Source organism: Centruroides sculpturatus, unplaced genomic scaffold, assembly GCF_000671375.1.
Source record: "Centruroides sculpturatus isolate CEXI.00-Female unplaced genomic scaffold, Cexi_2.0 scaffold1068, whole genome shotgun sequence".
Taxonomy (NCBI): Eukaryota; Metazoa; Arthropoda; class Arachnida; order Scorpiones; family Buthidae; genus Centruroides; species Centruroides sculpturatus.
This window is the reverse complement of record NW_019385194.1, coordinates 63668-83831: the sequence shown is the minus strand read 5'-3', so window position 1 is coordinate 83831 and position 20164 is coordinate 63668. Positions and strand designations below refer to the sequence as shown.

At 27.0% G+C, this 20164-nt stretch overlaps 1 protein-coding gene across 2 annotated transcripts in view; it reads right to left on the bottom strand.

Moving 5' to 3' along the window:
* LOC111635980 (glutamate receptor 1-like) overlaps window positions 1-20164 on the bottom strand; it is a 71656-nt gene that overhangs the window by 35104 nt on the left and 16388 nt on the right. For both annotated transcript variants that reach the window (XM_023381131.1, XM_023381132.1), the window contains one exon: window positions 15341-15589. In XM_023381131.1, the coding sequence (XP_023236899.1) occupies window positions 15341-15589 (249 nt within the window). The remainder of the gene's footprint in view (window positions 1-15340; window positions 15590-20164) is intronic.

The following is a 20164-nucleotide window of genomic DNA, read 5'->3' as shown; positions in this document are numbered from 1 at the left end:
TTATTTTGCCCCATTAACTTTATATTGGGTAGCCTTCTAACGGAACTTCCGCTCGAAAATAATATTTTCTTTACATTTCCGTTCTTTGCTCGACCCATTTTCGAGTAAATTAATTATTTTTCTGCTTAAAGTACCCTCAAAAAGATGTCTTAGAAATTAATTTTATAGGTTAACTTATTAGAGATTTTACGTTGTTAGACTCTAATAGTGTTTGGCAATCTGAAGAACTGTAGTTATTAGTATTTGGTTTAATGCTTAATTAAAATTCTTAACCAATTAAGAAGTAATAAAAAGTTTCGATAAAATCCCAAGTTTTAAAATTTAATCGCTTATAAAGTTAATCGTAACGAATATTTATAAATTAATTATTTTTATTAATTCTAATTAACTTCGTAGAAACGAAATAATCTGATCGGCCATCTTGTATTGGCTTTGGTTAAAGGAAACGTTGTAAAAACGTTCACGCCACGTTACGTCACGAAACGTAACGTGAGACAAATGTCGATAAATCTTATATAACTGAAAGTTAATTCGGATCTGTTTAATTTGCATTTTATGCCCAATTCAAAACGTTTATATTCGAAAGATCTTCATTAAAAAAATTTAAAAATTGAATTTATTTAATAAGAATTTATAAATTTATATCAAAATGAACGAAATAAACAAAGAAAAAAACAAATATTTTACACATGATTTAAAATTTTAGAGATAGATTCGGAGAGAAATCCGTGAAGACCACCGAACGGACGATACAGTTTAGTATTAAAATAATATGATTTTTCTATATAGGTCTATATAATGAAATGCTGAGTAGAGAAATAAGAAAGAAAGTATTAATAAGGGCTATGTTAAGTTAGTAATGTAAATGATCTTCAATAAAATATGGATTAAACAGTGACGAAACGATAATAAAATTATATCAAAACTTTTTAATTATCGAAATGAAAAGTTTTAGTTAAAGTTCAATCCAGTTTTTATCTCATTAAAAATGGACAGAAACTTTCAAGTCAATGATATATTTGACACACTTCTAAAAATCGTGCTCTTTTTTTTATCATATTTGAAAATCGATGACGTTGCTAACGGTTTAAAATTTTACGTACAGATACTGTACATATATACTGTAGCATGGCCATGTTTTATTTTTTATTTTTGTGGATCGTCGAAGCAATTATCACAATCGCTATCACATCGAAACGGTTATCTATAACGCGTTAACTTTCGCAAAATTGTCGTAAAATTCTGGAAGTTCAACGATGCGATAGGAGTTTAGATAATAAAAACTACAGGTAACATAACCTAACATTCAACCGATAACATTTAAAATCGGGAAGATTCCATATTCCTATCAGAATTTCTGTAATCTAACAAACTTCTGTGGCTCGTATCCAAAATGCAATTCGTCTCTCGAAGATTCCTGTTAAAATTATTACTTCAATTTAAATAAATTGTAATTATTCGTATTCAAAATAGGGCTATTTAAATTTAAATAGAGACCGTTTAAATTAAGGATAATTTTAATAAATTATTCACTCTTTTGTAATTAATTATATAAGTTATTATACATTTTATTAACCATACTGTAGTTAAAATAATTGCAATTTTTGTAAGCATTAAATGGGAGTACTTTATCAGCTAGGATCAAGTTTTCGGAATCAAAGATAATTATTATTATTTCTCATTTAGAAAACTGGAAACTCGCGAATTTAACAGTAATTAAGTATATAAAAAAAGGAAAACATTAAGATATCAAATTGTTGTTTATATTATGTTAACATAACTTCAGCAAGATGAGGTATGAAAACGAAACTGTCGCAGAATTTCCATATGTTTTTTTTAATATTTGGAAATGTCAATAATATGTAAAGATGAAACTTGGTTCTAGGCCAGATCCTGCAATTACAAACCAAAAGTTTGGAAAGTCAGAATCGATTTTATTATAGATTTAAAACTAGAAAGTGAAAATAGTTCTAGACTCAAGTTTCCGATTGGAGAATTCGGGCAGATAACAATTCATTCGCTTGGACCCGATACAAATCTGTCGAAAACATTGCCAAAGGTTTGATATTGACGATAAAATCGAGTTATAATTTTCCTTTCAAATAATATTTTGTAAGATATAACTTCATAAAACAAAAAAAAAATCTCCTTACAGAAATTGCAGTACGTTGTTTTCAGTTTAAGTAAAACATTTTGAGACCTATCAACTTCTGGATTTTTTCATTTAATATGTCCATTCGACTTTCGTTTCTTATAAATTAATAATAAAAGTAATTTTATATTGTAGTTTCTTTAAAGAAATTGGCATACCCCCTAATATTTTTAAACGCATTGCCATGCTTTATTAATATTGCAGACCTTAAAGGGTTTTTACATTAATAATTCTAAAGGCGAATGGGAAATTGTTTAAGAATATTTACACGCTGCGTAAATATTTTAATTTGAAAATTTCAAAACTTCCCTAGAACTAAGCGAGCTAACATTATTTTGATAACAAGTGAAATATGGGTAGAGAAGGAATTTTAAATTACTTGTCAATATTTCGGTTTCAGATGAAAGTAGCGTATTATGCGCGGCTAATAATAAATTTTAGAGGGTCTTTATCTTGCTTGTTTACACATGCTTAAGACCTATCGACGCAATTTCAAGAAAATGTCACCAAATATCGCTCGGGTGCATTTTCTGTAAATATTCATCAATCGGAATTTTTGATGTCTCTAACGATCGATAGATCATTATAAGCAATGGCATAATCTCGCTTCTTCAAGATTTCAGAAGACAAATTTATTTTTCTTTATTTAATATGATTAAATATTTTTGATCTCATCACCGAGAGAGCTCTGAACACTGTATTTGCGCTTATCCCTTTGAGCGATGTCTGCAAATCCATCACATAATTAATGCTAATGCACAGAAGGAACGTATCCTTCGACGGGATCGAAATCCTGTCGATGGTAACAGAAAGGTGGGGGGTTGCAATGGCAACGAGGAATCGCCGATGTAGAAAGACGTGGCAGGTTTGCCAGACAGTTACTTCGGTCACAGACGATTTGCAGAACCGCCTAATCTTTTGGAAATAAGCTGGACCGAATGTTGCAGGGGGAGAGAGAACGAGATAGCAGATTACACGTCCGCTACAGCGTGTCCTCGCCACGGTGTTATTTTGCCCCATTAACTTTATATTGGGTAGCCTTCTAACGGAACTTCCGCTCGAAAATAATATTTTCTTTACATTTCCGTTCTTTGCTCGACCCATTTTCGAGTAAATTAATTATTTTTCTGCTTAAAGTACCCTCAAAAAGATGTCTTAGAAATTAATTTTATAGGTTAACTTATTAGAGATTTTACGTTGTTAGACTAACTAAATAAATTTCTAATAAATAAATATAATATATATATGATCTGTACTATTTATGNTTTTTTTTATTAGAAATTTATTGTAGATTTCTCTGTTACATTTTAAGTATCGAAGAATTGCTTAAATGGTTTTTGGTAGAAAGTTTCCTTCTTGTAACCACAAAGAAAGAAAGTTGAAATATGATAAGAGAGGGAGGAAAGACAATCATTTTTTTTCTAACTTCAGCAAGAAATATTGTTAGAGAAGCAGTGAGTGTGGTGATGCGTTAGACTCTCCATCGGTCACGGCTCCTGCAACAGACGACATAAATACTGTTCACTAAGCCCACTACTTCTTCTTGCCGAATATATCACCCTTTCCGGATACCAGGGATTTACTACAAGAAACTAAAGACTCATTAATGACTCTCGATGCAAGCTTTCGCTTCCAAACGTTCTACTTTTACTTGTTTACAAATATGCTGTGCTGTAACTACCGCATTTCTATACATATGTATATATACAATAATAGCTTGTATGGCTGGTTCTTTTTTTGTCCGTAAATTTGCTTTATCACGCGTACTCGATTGATAATATATGGCGATGTGTAACTACCTTCCGAACCATTATTTATCGATTTGAGAAAATTCGTTTATTCTTTGTACTTCGCTGCCATATTTCATCTCCGTACTTTCACTTTTTTCCCCTCGATATATGGCATTTACCAATGCTTGGGTATTTTAATAAATGATCCCTTTTTCTAAACTTCGAGCTATATTAATCTTTACTTTAAATTCCACCTGTAAACTAAACTTGTATTCTGTTAGATGAATTGAAATATTATGCTAGACTTTTATAAGATTTTCTTCTTTAATAAAAATGCTAAATTTAAGAAAATTTTTCTATTAAAATTTCAATTAAAAAAATAAATTTAATTCGATCATGAAGAGATTTTCATTCCAGACTTTTATCGTTTTATTCGTGCTTAACAACATATTTAATGCATGAAACTTAAATTTTTGTCAGCATAAATCTATTTTTGAGATGCTCAAGTAATTAAAATTGTCATAAATCTCTTAAAGGTAATAGAATCAAATTACTTGATGAAGATCTAATTTGTATATTAATTACACAGATGATTATACGAAGGTTGAGTCGAATTGCCTACTTATTTATTAGTCAAGAAAGGGGAAAGAAGTAAAGAAAATAAAAGAGAAATAATTAGAAAATTGCAAATACTTTACACACGAGGAAATATTAGAGAAATAGTAGAAAAATAAATGATTATTAAGGTAAGAATCGTCGCTTTATCGATTAGAGTTATGAGATGAGACGAAGACTGTAATGCTGGTGTAGATGATAAGAAGAAAGCTGTTATATAGCGAAGGTGTCACCGAGTCAAAAGCTTTGGATACATCAAGTCACAAACAGTTCCCTAAACACAGACATTCGTTTGGAATAGCCAAAAGATAGATCTAAATGATACTAACAGCGGAAAGAAATGGCAAAAATATAACAATATAATAAATAATTCAAACGATTTTTATCGTGAATTTCTTTAAATTGAATTAAAACACTATTATAGTAAAACCTGTGTAAACAAGAATCGCGTGATACTGTACCATATATTTTTTCCGGTTTAGTAGAATTTCGTTTTAGACAAGTTTTACTGTATTCTTCAATATATGAAAAAGTTATATGATTTTAATTTGTAAAAATACAATTTAATTGCGATTTAATTAAAACTTATAACGAAAAAAATATTCGAATTACAGGTATATATTATACGGTTATACATTAACCGAAGAAATAATCAATATTAATTTTAAATTATTCACGCAAAAGTAAGCATTTAGTACGTCATAAAAATAGCTTTCATTTAATAAGTTATCGGCAATACTTATTATAAATTAAATAAGATCTTTCTACTAAAGTAGAACGTCACAAATAATTAATTTGTTTATAAAATTTTACTTTAGTTTCTGGAAAAGAATGATAAACAAAACAAGCAATTTAGATTCATTTTTTTTTGTTTCACTGTCAATTGCTAGAAAGCAGCTTTTTTTCTACTGTCATAAACATCTTTGAAATATATATATATTTTGCAAATAATTAACAATTATTACTTATTAAATTATATATAATTATGTGAAGAAATAAAATATTTCCTGAAATTTATAAAAATTATAAAATCCTTCGATCAATATGCAGTACAGTACATAACTAAGATAACGTCTCTATTTAATTCAGTAAAATTAAACTTTTTCTTTTATTTCTTCGTCTGATATTTAAATAGCAAGAAGACAGAAAAAATTATTCATAAATTTTTATTTTATAAGAATATTTTAAATCTAAATTGATCTCGTTTATTTTCAATTATATTTAAACTGATTACGGTTTCATCGAACGTCGTTTGCTCTCTTTCTTCCCTTATCTATCTAATTTTTTCCATTCATCCTGACAATAATGTAATAATAAAAAAAAGTCTAATTGGTTAGAAATATCGAAATTATTCTTAAAAATGGCTTTTAAAAAATGTATATAACACACTACAGACGAATACTTAAGTCTCAATTTGTAATTTCCGTGTGTTAACAGGAATTTAGAATTCAACTTTTTCTGTTTTTTTTATACTTTTTATGGAAACTAATTGAAATAAAATTACTTCGAGTATATACTTCACAAACCTTTAATCTTTAATTAAATTTAATAATAATCTTTCAATTAAATGGAATAACGACATAAAATGTAATAAAAAAACTTTAAAAAAACCATTATATATAAATATATATCAATTACACTAGTTTAACCGTGAAAAACTGTGTTCAAGACACGTAATTTTCACCAGAAATCAAATTATTTATTTATAAAGATGTTTTAACGTTTTGCTGCATTATTGTACGTACATTTTTATGTAAAAATGTATCGACGTAATTATGTTATGACTAAATTTTGGATACTGAAAAAATAGGATTTTTTTTTTAATTCTTAGACGTAATTAACTTTCTAGTGGCATTGATATTTGATGCACGAAACAATATTCTCTACTCCCAATTCCATCGAGCAGACAAAGTTTGATATAATGTGCTTAATGAAGCAAGCTCTAATTAATTGTTAATTTTACTTTCTAAAAAATCCCAACTTATCAAACACCTTATAATTGTTGTCATATGACTCGAAACGAATAATAAATACATAATTTTATCACTCGACTTGTTTATTCTCTATTCACAGAGAGAAAATGAATATTTAATAATGCGAATTGTAAAGGATTTCGTTAGAGAATATCTATCTCTGTTCATTTCTAATATGCAGAATTACTTACTTCTTGATTTTTTTATCTCTTCTATAAGGTTAAGAATACAAAGTTATTGATTATATTCAGTTAATATCGAGTTAATTTTATGTTCAGGATAAAATTATTAATTGAACTGAGACATGTAACTTAAATTATTAGTTGTTATAAGGTCTCTGAGGATATAATTTAGTTTTTTAATTTTATTTTTTTAAACTCTTCGCCTTGTGTGCACTAAGATGGACATTTTTACAAGCCCATTATGGGTTGAGCCAGGCCAATAATGAACGTATCCAGACGGACTAACCCTTGAAAACTCCCTGGGTTTTTTAGCCCGAAGGGATTTGATCCGAGATGCGACCTTCAATAATTTAGTTTAATAACAAATATTCTGAGTAAACAAGATAGATAGATAATTAATGCAATATATTATAATATAAAATTTTAATTTATAGCGTTTTTTGTTTTGCTTCTTCCAATAAGTTTAATCAATAAATCCTTATCGTTTAAAAACTTACTTTTAACTTTATAAAAACATCTTCAATAATAATTTCTTTGATTTTAAAGAAAAACACATTTATATGGTTTCAAAAACTTAATTATTGAATAAGATTACAGGCTAAAAATATTTTTAAAAAATCATAATATTTTTAGTTAAATGGTTTCCAAACTTAAATCATTCGTAAAATTTAACTAATTTGGGTAAATTTTTAAATTGTTGGTAACAAATTTTCGGTCCGCGTAATCCCATTTCAGAAATATTTTAATATTTCTAACACCGATGGAAATATCTGAGTGCATTTTTCTGCGGTTTTATTTAGAATTTTCCAAGTGTATGAAAAATTTCATACTTCGGCTCATTCGCATTTAATTGAAACCGAAGTAATATTTCTCTTTCTTTCTTTTGCTGAAATGCCGTAAATATTCAATGTTAGTTCGATTAAATCTTATTTTAAGAAGAATTTATTTATTTTTATAAAAATGATCGAACGCAAGTTTACAAATTAAAACATTTTATCAAAAAACTTCTAACGTTTTTACAATCAATAATTTGACACAAAACGTAAACTTCCTCCAAAAATTACCTTAAGATTAAAGTGAATCTTTATATTTATTATTTGAAACTCTCCATTTGGACAAGCAAAAATTCAAGAATTTGACATTTCGTTTACAAAAATATAATCCTAAAAAATTAAAATAATGTTTGAAACATATTTGTCTCTATAATATCAGTTAATTTACATAAATAAAGTTAAAACTTTTATATATTTGTACTTTGCAAGTACCGTACTTACATCTAACATCAATCATTCTAATCCTGGAAAATTCAGATTTCAAATTAATTTTTGTTTATTGCGTATTATTATAATCATTAATAAAATTATTTAATGAAAAAATATATTAATAATTCAAATACAATCGAAAAACTCTAAAAAGCGGCCATTTTTTTCTGAAAATCTATTTTTGAACAAAAATGCATACAAAATAATGTTTAAGCAACGTCTATCTCAGTTTAGTAGTCGTTGTTCAGAGATTTAACTGTGTATACGTATATATAAATATATTTTAAAATTGTTAGTAATTTTTATCCAAGTCCCTTTAACCTCTCGTAATTTTTTAAATTACATCTTGTGTAGAAACAATAAAAATATCCAGAAAATTATTCGCACTTTTGATATTGTATCAAAGATATTCATTTTATACGAAATATACCTTTGAGGAAAAGTGAACTATTTTTATTTGTAGTTTTTTCTACTTTTCGAATAGCATTTTTCTATTGTAATATACTTTATTAAAAGAAACGAAACCAAAAACCGTAGCACTCTACAAAATTGAATCTTTCCAATCGCTTTCTAAATTATTTGGATACGTAAAAGAAATACATAAATTATGTTTTATAGTAGCGCACAAAATCTCATACTACCGTAGTTTAAATACAGACATTTTGACTCGACAAAATATTTATTTTATATTTTTATTTCTGATGCTTATATAATCGAAAATAAAAATTTAAATGCGATGTGTTATTTTATCCATTTTTCTTTGTGAAATATAGAAAATATACATGAAATAATGATAATATACGTTATTTTTTTATTAAACGCATAAGAATATTGAGTCATATCAATGCGTTGTAACACACAGACCCAAATTATTAATAATAATAATAATAAAATAATAGATGGTTGGTTATCATTAGTTGTGTATAATTTATATTTAAATAATGCATATTATGTAAGAATTAAAAAGAAAATCGAAGAAATCTTAAAGAATAAACGTAATATAAATGAAATTTCGAGAATATTGCATCCAGTTTTCAATTCGTGATGTGAACAAGTCCAAGTTAGAACAAAGAGTCCTCAACCTTTGGTTCTCAGTTGGACTTGGATATGAATTGGGCACTTAGAACTGACTTGAAAACAATTTTCAGCAGAATTTGAAGTTTAAAACTTTAACAACTTTTGCAGATAGAAACACATTTTTACGTCTAAAACTTTTCTCTACTGTTAACAGAATGAAAAAAACTCTGTGTTAGCAGATATATGATCGTAAAAAACAGAACAGAGTAAAAATCAAGCAAACAAGTGAAAAAACCCTGTGGTTCTCACCTCATGAATTGTCAAGAAGATAATTCCTGAAGACACTCAAAATATTAAAAGAGAATTTGAAAAGAAAAAGTATCGTTGAATAAAACAAACTACGAGAAATTTAAACTTGCAATTGAACAATTCTTAGATTTTTTAAAAATCTTGTTGACGATTATTCTGTATTAATTAAATAAGTAGAAAGCGAAGTATATTCAATTATAATTAAGAAAATCACAAATTATGTAAGTGTATCGTTAAATTTTTTAACAAATAAGTTCTGTTAAATATATATAGGCCTATATATATATATATTAATTTTATAATTCTTCAAGCGAGAAAGCTTTATTGACAAAATTAGAATATAATTCGAAGTCTAATTTAATTTTTTATTTTTTCATATCAACAGGAAAAAATGCTTATAGAATTTATAATTTTTTTGTCAAATTCACTGAAAAAATTACTTTGAAATATTTAATTATTTGATTTACATTATTGTTTTAAACCATTATTAATGTATCATAAAGTTATTTTGGGTTTGTATTGTTTAAATTCACTAAATGTTATTGTTATTTAAACGGTCTTGCTAGACCATGTCATGTTATAATTAATACACTTACTTGCAATATGTATATTATTCATGTAGACCGAAATAATAATTGCTACTGTGAAACTGTATTCTCCCTCAAAAAGGGGAAATTTCCCCTGGAAATAAAAATTGATTGATTGATTGATTTTTTATTTTTTCTAACTTAATCAGAACTCTCGTCAAATTTCCTCTAAATGTATAAACGTCGGTTCGTGTAGTGTTACTTTTGACAGACTGATCGACACGAATACGTTTTCTTAATAGAAATTAATTAAAATATATATCATTTTGGTATATTTCTTCTATTAATTTAATAATTAAATCTTGTAAATATCGATTCAACATTTGAATCGAAATTCAAATTTAATATTGGAATTGCAAAACGAAAAATTCAATTTTTTCTCGGAAAAGATTACACTCGGAGAATTTTAAACTCGAAAAAACAATAGAAATTATAATCATTCACAAAAGTTTTTATTGGAATATATTTTAAAATCCTCTTCATTTCGAATCGCTTAACACAATTCAATATCAAAATCATTTCTAGATATATTAAATCACCTTGGAAATTTATTGGAATAAAATAATTCTTTCAAAAAATTTTATCACTCGACAACTTTCATTTCCTAGATTTAAGAAACGATATATATCGGTGGCTTCTATTATATTTTGACAATTGTGAATAATGTCGTTTGAGGAAAAATGCGAAAATTCCACCAAAGATTTTCTACCGGTCACTACTTTATGACAGGAAATAGAATGAAAATCTATTTTCCACTTCCAATATTTTTCGCAGTTGAAATAATCTGACGCCTCTTGTTTTCTAAAAACGCGCCATACACCCACCCAAACTATAGAAAGAATGTATTTCTTAGAAAACCGGAAATATTTTCCACTTTCGTAGGCTTACACTTCGTATCTTCGACTTGGATTTACGATTTATTTGAGTTTTCCAAACTATTCTTATCACTTTATAGCTTCGGTCTATCGTTCTCGATTGAGAAAAGGAAAATTTACTCCTCCCGGAAATAAATCTAGAAATTAAATATCTAACCCTGTTAGAAAATCAAAATATTTACTTGATATAATTGCTTTATAATAACACATTTGTCACTGTTTACAGAAATTCTACTCTAGAAAATAATTATATTAATTACAGTTAAATACAAAAAACATGTGATAAAAATAAATAATCTATGTATAAGAAAAGTTGGATAAAGTTTTATTCAAAATTATTAACATTTAAGCCCTTAAGTCACAAAAAAAAATTCTAAGATCAATTAAAAGCAAGATAAAATTTTATTTACAAATTTATAATTCGAGATAAATAACGCTTAAATATAATTTTAACTTGTATAAAATTTATATAATTTCTTTTTTATTTACACTATAAAAAGTGATAAATGTGATCAATATGGTTTATACCGATGACCTACTCGAGATTTGATTACCACCCCTGTATCTCCCCTCCCCCTTGACTTATAATCTCGAAAATTTAATATCTTCAATACATTATACGTAGAAGTATTCTTGCCAAATTTGAAAAATTTCGGTCAGTGGGGTCCTCAGATATAAGCAAAATAGTGACCAACATACACACATACATATTACAGAATTCTGTTTCCCTTTTTTTGATGTTTTTGGAATCGAGGAAGCCGAAACATCAAGATGCAAAAAACTAGGAGGGTAGATTAAAATACTTTCTCTCTGTTTAGTTTACTTATAAAATCAATTTTTCTGCCTGGTAGAGGAGCGAATGACGTAATTTAGTAAAATTAACAATTCGATCAAAAATACAAAAGACATCCCTTATCTTCACCTTTCATTCTCGGGGATTTATCTTTATCCAAACCATTTAGATTATTAAACAAACTCGTCGTCTGCTGGTTTATCTCTTCACCGTTGAGTAATTTAACAAAATTGTGTACATAGATGCTAAGCGGCGATAACATTAACTCATTCTATACATAAAAGATAACTTTTAAAATGCCAAATAATGCTTAACAAATACAGAATAAAAGATTTCGCCTCGTTAAAAAATGCATAAAATCTTTACAAGTAATTTTCGCTTTATTATATTTACGTAAAGTATTAATAAATTACGACTTTTAAAATTATTTTATTAATTATAAAACGATAAATCGAAATTATTATATAAAAACACGGCTTAAAAACTCCGAATATTTTATAGATTTACAGAATATTCAATGTGAAAAGAATAAAATCGCCTGCGAGGTTAGTTTATCAATAGAGGCAGAATAATAGAGGAATATAGATAATGATTCAATACACCTAGCGATTTTGATTAGTTACGCGACCGAGTTTATTGAATACAGAATACAAAGATAAGAAGTGTGAATCATGTTTCTGAATTTGTCTTTTTTCCCCCGGCGTGTTATCAATTGCTCACATGTTTTACAATATCCTTTTGTCAAGTTGTGAATAGTCAGTAAATATTGATTGACTTCCGAATGACGAGAAAATCAAAGAGAGTGTGTATCTAGACAAGAATTACAGAAGGTATTCGACTAAGATGTATAGAGGTGATAGGTATTCTCGACTCCATTTGTCCTCCCATCTTTTCTTGTTCAACTTTGACTAAATGATGCAAATCTTCATTGTTACCAGGCTTATCCTGCTTACTAAGTCGTACCTTTTTATCTCTTACGACTCCTTACTGCCTGAGCATTTACTCCATCCAATATTTATACACGGCATCTTTTAATCAGCCTTCTTTATACCCTATCCTATATACGTTTATATATAATTCAGAGTCAAATAATATCAACGTTGTTGTTTTATAATACAAATTAAATTTTATATTATTGCTTTTTATTATTAACAAGACTTAATGCAGATGTTAATCGTTTTATATTATATTTAAATGTCTCATATTTTCACTGAATCATTTTTTAAGTTGTTGATTCGAAGTTCAATAATTTAAACTATTCTTAAACATTTACGTAACAGAATAAAGTACATACGTATACATTCAGATTTGAAAGAAACTAAAGAAAATTAATAAGATAAAATAAACACCGACACAGTCTATATTTACATGACATCTTGTAGTCACAAGAGTGGAAGAAGAAAAGATTTTGATTTTTAGCATTTGATACATCTTAGTTATACATTAAGTTATGAATTATTAAAAAGTGAAGCTGATTTCTGCGGAGGTGACAAGAATCTGCTGTAAACTAAAGCTTGACAGCGGGCTCTAAGAAGCCAATGATGTATCGTCGAGCAACCGCCATCAGTCGTATTGACATCAAACACGTACATACCTAACAGTGGAGAAAACGTGGAGCTGCCGCATGACTGCCTGACCTAAGATAGATCGATACGACCATGTTCGAAAGCTTATGTTGTATCTGCTTTGTACACCTTTACGATACCAGTCGAAACTAAGCCGCATTTGCCTTTGAGTCAAAAGAGAAGAGAAAAATATGGACGAATTCATCCATTTCTGCACTCAAACAATCGAAAATAAAATTCTTTCATTTAAATACTACCAAAAATTTATTCGGACTTAAGAACGTTTCCTACTTCTTTTTTTAATAGCTTCTTCTCTCTCTCTCTCTCTCTCTTTTTTTTTTACCTGAACGAAGCATTGGGAATAATATAATAATAATAATGGCATCTCCTTCGGATGCAGAACAAATAAAAAGAGCCATTAATGAAAAGCAACGTAATCTCGATTTTTTTCTTCTTCTTCTTATAATTTGAACCTTTCGCTAATTACTTAATCAAGGAAAATTAGAGAAATAAAAAAAACGCTATTGACAGAAAATTAAATGTAAAGCATTTCATTAGTAAATGTTTCCAAAGAGAAATTAAATTTATTTCTATTTAAAATAAATAAATGCATGTAACGGTGATACAAAAACAAACTATCATCGTATACAAATTAAAATGTAAAAAAAGAAAATTTTTACATGTTTTATTTCAAGAAATAATATTTCTTGTAGAACTAGAAAGAGAAATTTTCAAAACTAAGACTCCCTTTCTAAGTACTTCGTAGTACTTAGAAAGGGAAATTTTCAAAAAAAATAAACAAGAGAATAAATGACGGCCGCGATATACTACATCATCTCCAGAGTTTCGATAAAATAAAAAAGGGGACGGGCAAAATTTAATGAATTCCGGGCCATTAAGTCGAGAAACGAAGGCTTACACTAGAGATACGGCGCCATCCGATAGACCGCATTCAAATTAATAACTCCGAATACGTAACTTCACGCTTCCTTTACGTAACTTCCGTTTATATCGTTTAATTTCCCGTTCGATGCGCTTTTAATCTGAGCCATGAGTGAGAAATAACGATTATTTATACTATGAAGAAAAAATATTTAAATAAAATAGTTATTGAAATGTTTAAACAACGAATGGATTTAACTAAAATGAAGTAGCTTCTAACAGAGAAATTTTCGGTGGTGGCCACTCATGCAAATTCTCTTTTTTATACGAAGCTTTCACGCTTAAAAGCATCATTAACTCTACTCCAAAGTGTTTTACATTACTAAAATAAAAATATAGATAAAAGAAATATTTTATTTTCACAGAATTTTTCAAAATATTTTACAATACAACATCGACAAATTTTTAAAAGTTAAGGAAAATAAAAAATGTATATATCTTTTTTCTTTTTAATTTTTAATTTTAATAAAAATTCTTATTACGAAGTTTAATACGTAAAAATTATTTGTCTAGTAATAAATTTTAATTTACAAAATTCCGATATATTAAGTTTTTAATGGCGTCTATAATCTATTTTTAATTTATTTTTGTGACTAAACAGGTAAAATCGATAATGATTTTCATTTTTATTGTCATATCGCATATTTGTATTGATTTTCAGTTTTCCTAAAGATCGAAAAAGATAATCAATTCGTAAATTTTTATTTTAAGAAAGTGGAGAAAAGTGAATTTTTAGAAAATGGAAATGCACAGATTCGAGAATATTACAAGAATAGAAAAAGGAATCTTCTGCACATTTTTTTCTTTTATATATCATGGAATACGAAACCTTTTGATACAAACATTCATTCAACATCTTATCTTTTTTTTTTGAATTTTTTGGTAAATCATTTCTAAATCGAGGAATGAGAAATTGGATATCTGCTTATATTTTATTCTGGAAATGCACAGTTTATTCCGGTGCATAAAATGAGAACAAAAATCGTGTAAAATGATAAGACGGCATTTTAACAATTCCCCTTCGTAATTTCAAGAAATTAATTATTAATGATTCCAAATTTCCACTTTTATGCTCCACAGAGCAAATTATCTTTACGTCCATATAATTATTAAACCGAACACAGACTTAAGTTTATACCTTGAACAGGGATGTAACTTATATGAATGCATGATTATAACTCACGCCCCGTTCAAGATGGAGTGTTTAAGATATTTTCTGCGTAAAAAGTTGGTTATATCATCGCTTAAACTTTAAATTTCTCCATTATTTTTTAGTGTATAACCATTACGGAACACGATCAAATTGTACAGGAATCAAAAATAAAGTTTAGGACTCACCGTCGTCCGAATCGTATAAATAAATGATAGACTTCCATTGATAATGTTTGATGACGTCGACGATTGCACGCAAATAAACGGGTTTCATGTTGAGGGCAAATTGCATGTCGCGGTCAGCCCCGGCTTCCGGAAACGAAGGGCTGACCAAAGGCATCTGAAAGGTGTTGGTATAGGCAGCCAGAGTGTGATAGGACGGTTCTGACGTCGGTGAAACCAATGCGAATATACCACGACTGAGTTGATTACAGACTGCAAATAAATAAATAAATAAAATTTTAAAAATTATTGGTTTATGCTCCAGGCGAAAATAAAGTAAGAATTTCATGAAAAATGCAAGAAGTAAAGCAACGACGTTGCTGTACTTCTCGCGATTTCATAAATGTTTACTTCTAGTAGCACCGAACGTAATACACATTTCTGAAGAGGGAAAAAATATATATTTAAAAACTATCGAAGACTCGATCGAATTGAAATTTAAATTATTCAATATTTTATATAAAAGTTATTTTACATGCGGATCAAAAAAATCAATTATCACTATTGTAATTTTAACACATAAAACTGTCAACGTATTGATTTATTACGGAATATAAAAAGTTCTAATGCAAAAATTCTTGATAACAAAACACTAATAAAAAGTTTTAGAATAGGATTACGTCTGAAATTTGGATTAAAGCTGTGATTTCCGAGGCCTAAAGAAAGTTTTATTCAACGCTTTATAAATTGACACACCGGCAAAAAAATACGTCGTAAAGCCGAAATTATCCTTTTAAAAATTAATAAATAATTCAAAAACCAAAATTAATATTAAAATACTTTTATAATGATCTTAATACGTGTTAATATTCGTAATAATACATATAAATTCTGAATTTTCTTTCACTTTTATGTCATAAAACATTATTATTCAGATTTTTAATATGAATTTCTTGGTAATAAATTTATTTATTTTGCTACGTTGAATGAAACTTTGCAAATAATATCAATTTTCTGCAAATTTCCACAAGGAAATTTGCAAGTTTTGTCAATTCCGAGAATAAATTACCAGAAAGATTTGCAATTAACAAACCTTTCTGGCAATTTATTCTTGTAATTGACGTTTTTCTTTTAACTTTTTCTAATAAATATTTAAAGAAAAGTGAGAAAAACAAACGGAAATAATTAAAAGCGTAGATAAATGTTAGAAAATATTTTCATAACAGCATCTATTATGAAAACTGTAATAATGAATAAGTTACAGATAGCCTGTTGCATAATTTATATCGATACTTCCTTACAGTAATTTGCAATTAGTTGCTGATAGTTAAGATATTTATAACCCAACCATCTGGTTATATAAATTGATTTTCCTTGTTGCATAGTCTATATTCTATTATCGCAAATTTACGTGTGACTTTTGTTTTTATATTCATTCAAAATTAAATGGTTACGTTAATAATTTTTCTTGTCCATATCTGTACAGAAATTTTAGATTATTATTCTAAAATAAATGATGTTTTTAATCTTTCCCATGTTATAATGTTTACTACATTCTTAATACTAATTTTTGTTGTTATGGTACAATAATTAAGGTAAACTTCGATTTAAATAATAAAGAAAAGCTGTCAATGTTGTTGTTGGACTTTCCCAATATTCTTTATTTGTTTTCATCCTTGATAATTGCTACCATTACCTTTAAGTCTTCAGATTGATTCGGGAGATGTTAAGGAAATGAAGCGATAACTCCCGACCCAATGGTCCAATTTTTATGAAAATTTCTAGAACTATTTCTCCTTAATACACAAATATCTCTGCAAAATTTCAGCAATTTTAGTTAAAAAGAACAGGAGTTATTAAGCTTTAAAAGTGAGCGAACAAAATCGTGTCCCTCCCACATACACACTAACGTCCATAAAAACAGAAAAATATTCAACTTTTTTTTCTTTTTTTGCATTTTTCATTGTTCTAAGGTCCTCTGAGTTCAAAAATATAATTGGTGTGTTACTTTTTTTAGGAATCGCCATACTTGGAAAGAAATAAATGATAACAAAATTACTTAGTGTAATTTATATTTAAGTGAAAAGATAATTAGTTACGTAAGGAATTAATTCCTTACGTATTGTAATTATGTTAAGGCAATAATAAACTAAATTTTAAGGAATTTTTCTGTATTTATAAATGCATGAATAAGATATGAAACGATGCAAATAGAGCATGCGAGTTACGCTATTACTTGACGTCGATATGACATATAAACACGATAGTGGAAAGGAAAAAATAAATAAGACACGAAGCGCGTAACATCCGAGTGTCAAAGTACATATGTTGAATATGAAAGTTATAAAGGAAGATGAAAATATAGATGAAGAGATGAAACGTAAGGATAAGATCTTATTGCAATTCAAGACTGGTGCGTAGAAATAGCTATGTATGACAACAGGGAAATATACGTGGAGTTACAATATAGATCATAAGAAAGAAGATTCTTTTCGAAACGAAAAAAATATAAGTAATTTAGCATTCGAAGAAAAGAGTTAGTTTTAAGATTTAGACTAGAAGTTGAATTGTAGAAGAGCAACTATAAAACATCGCGAAAAAATAAGGCCAAAAATTGGAACCAGAAGAATTTACGGGACATATTGTACATTTGAGAAGAATGAGAAAATATTTCAAAGTTAGCGAGTAAATATAATAATAACAAATAATTTTAAGAATACAAATAGTAAAGGAATACCTAACGATTTCATGCTACAAATTTCCATCATTATCAAATGTGAGTGGTGATTGATGGTTCCAATATATACAAGTGAAATTAAACAAGTGTGGAAAATTTGTTTACAAACGAAAGAGTTGTCTCTACTACAAACTTAAATTTATTATGACCATTTTCTTATAATTCTAAGTTTGATAAAATAAAATTTGATAAAAATAAATAATCTATGTATAAGAAAAGTTGGATAAAGTTTTATTCAAAATTATTACATAAATAGAGAACATTAAATGAAAAATATCAGGATAATTTAGTAGTAAAAGGAATGATATATAAAGCAAGAAAAAAAAACTTTCACAAAAACGTAGAATAGTGCTAGTTAAAGAAATGTTTAATGCTTTAATATTTTTTCAAGATTACAAGTGTAATTTTTAGTGAGCAATGAGACATTCTCGTGTTTTCAGATAAAATATTTAAGTATATATATCTAGCATATAACCGTTTGTGTGTGTATTGTACTGTACATATACGTTTGTGTGTGTAGTATATCAACTGTTTCGAAATCAAACTTATGTAATTTATATTAATTAAATAACAATAAAGTCCACTGTAAACAAATTAATTGTAATTTATAATAATTAATTGGACCAAAAACGTTTTCAAATATTTAGAAAAATAAAAATTTAGAATTATCTTTTCGAAATAAACAAAAGAAATTACTGAATTTTGATTTATCCATCGTCAATATCTAAACCATTTTTCTTATATTAAATATTTGTTTAAAATTATAAATTTATAAACTTTAACAAATCTTAAGTTTTCATCAATTTGTTTAATTTAATAATCATAATAATTACTCATATTAAATTAACAATAATTAAGATGATACAAAATATATATTTTAAACATTTAGAGATTAAAATTTATCGACATTAATACTAAATACGAAGAAGAAAAATCTACAAAATTGTAGTTTTAAGAACTTTTTATATAATTAAACTAAATCTTTTGTCAATTTAAATTCAATTAAATATTAAAAATTCCATCAAATTTAAGTTTTAATAAATGCATTGAAAACAAAGTCTAATGATAAAATTTATTTTAAAAAATGAATAACAATTACTATTATATAATTATTCCTTTAAGAGAATATTTTAAAATCTTAGAATCAAAAAAAATTATTCTCAAATATTTCTGTTCTGCCATTTAATTTACATTTACAATCGAAATTCATATTATTGAAATATTCCATTACAAATTAAATTCGTACTAAACGAATACGTATTAAATATAATTATTATTTAATAAAAATAATAATTTAAAATTACATTTTATGACTTTTTTCTCGAATTACTAATTGAAATATTTGAAAATAATAAAGGAATAATTGTTTAAGATATTTTTTCGACTTATTATAGCAATTTATTTATTAAAACTCTTAATTCCTTGAAAACAAAAATGTATAAGAGTATGTATCAAGTTACTGAAACCATCTCAATTCAATACTCTTTAATGAGTTTATATTTAAATATATTATATAAAATATTTTAAAAATTCTGTGCCGTTCCTCGAATAGAAATTTTAATTATAAGTTAATTAAAAGTCTATTTGAGTGGTAAATTCCTTTTTTCCTTTTTTTGTAAGCAAGTTAAACGACGATCTCTTGCTGTTTAGATGTAGATAAAGGAGATCCAGGAACCCTCAAGAGGCATTCTTCTACCTTGCAGTAATAATATAATGCCAAAGAAATGAATATAAGCGAGCGAATAGCATAGAATATCGAATAAACTTTTATTTATCAACGATTTCTTTTCGGGGAAAAAATATTTTGTTTACATTCTCAATTAAATAAACAAAGAAGTAAATGGACCTAAATATTGAGTACACATTTAATGATTGATAAAATAATTATTTCTTCAAAAAATACAGCCAAACTGTTTAAACAAGTTCATGAAAGAATTTTAATATTTATGTAATAAATTAAAAACAATTATCCTATGCATTATAATTTTTAAATAAACTGAAACAGCAGTTATTAAATTTCTAACAATAACCAGCTATTGAATAAAAATATAGTAATTTCTGATATTGTTATATAAAATAAAAAATTAATAACAACAATTTATATAATATAT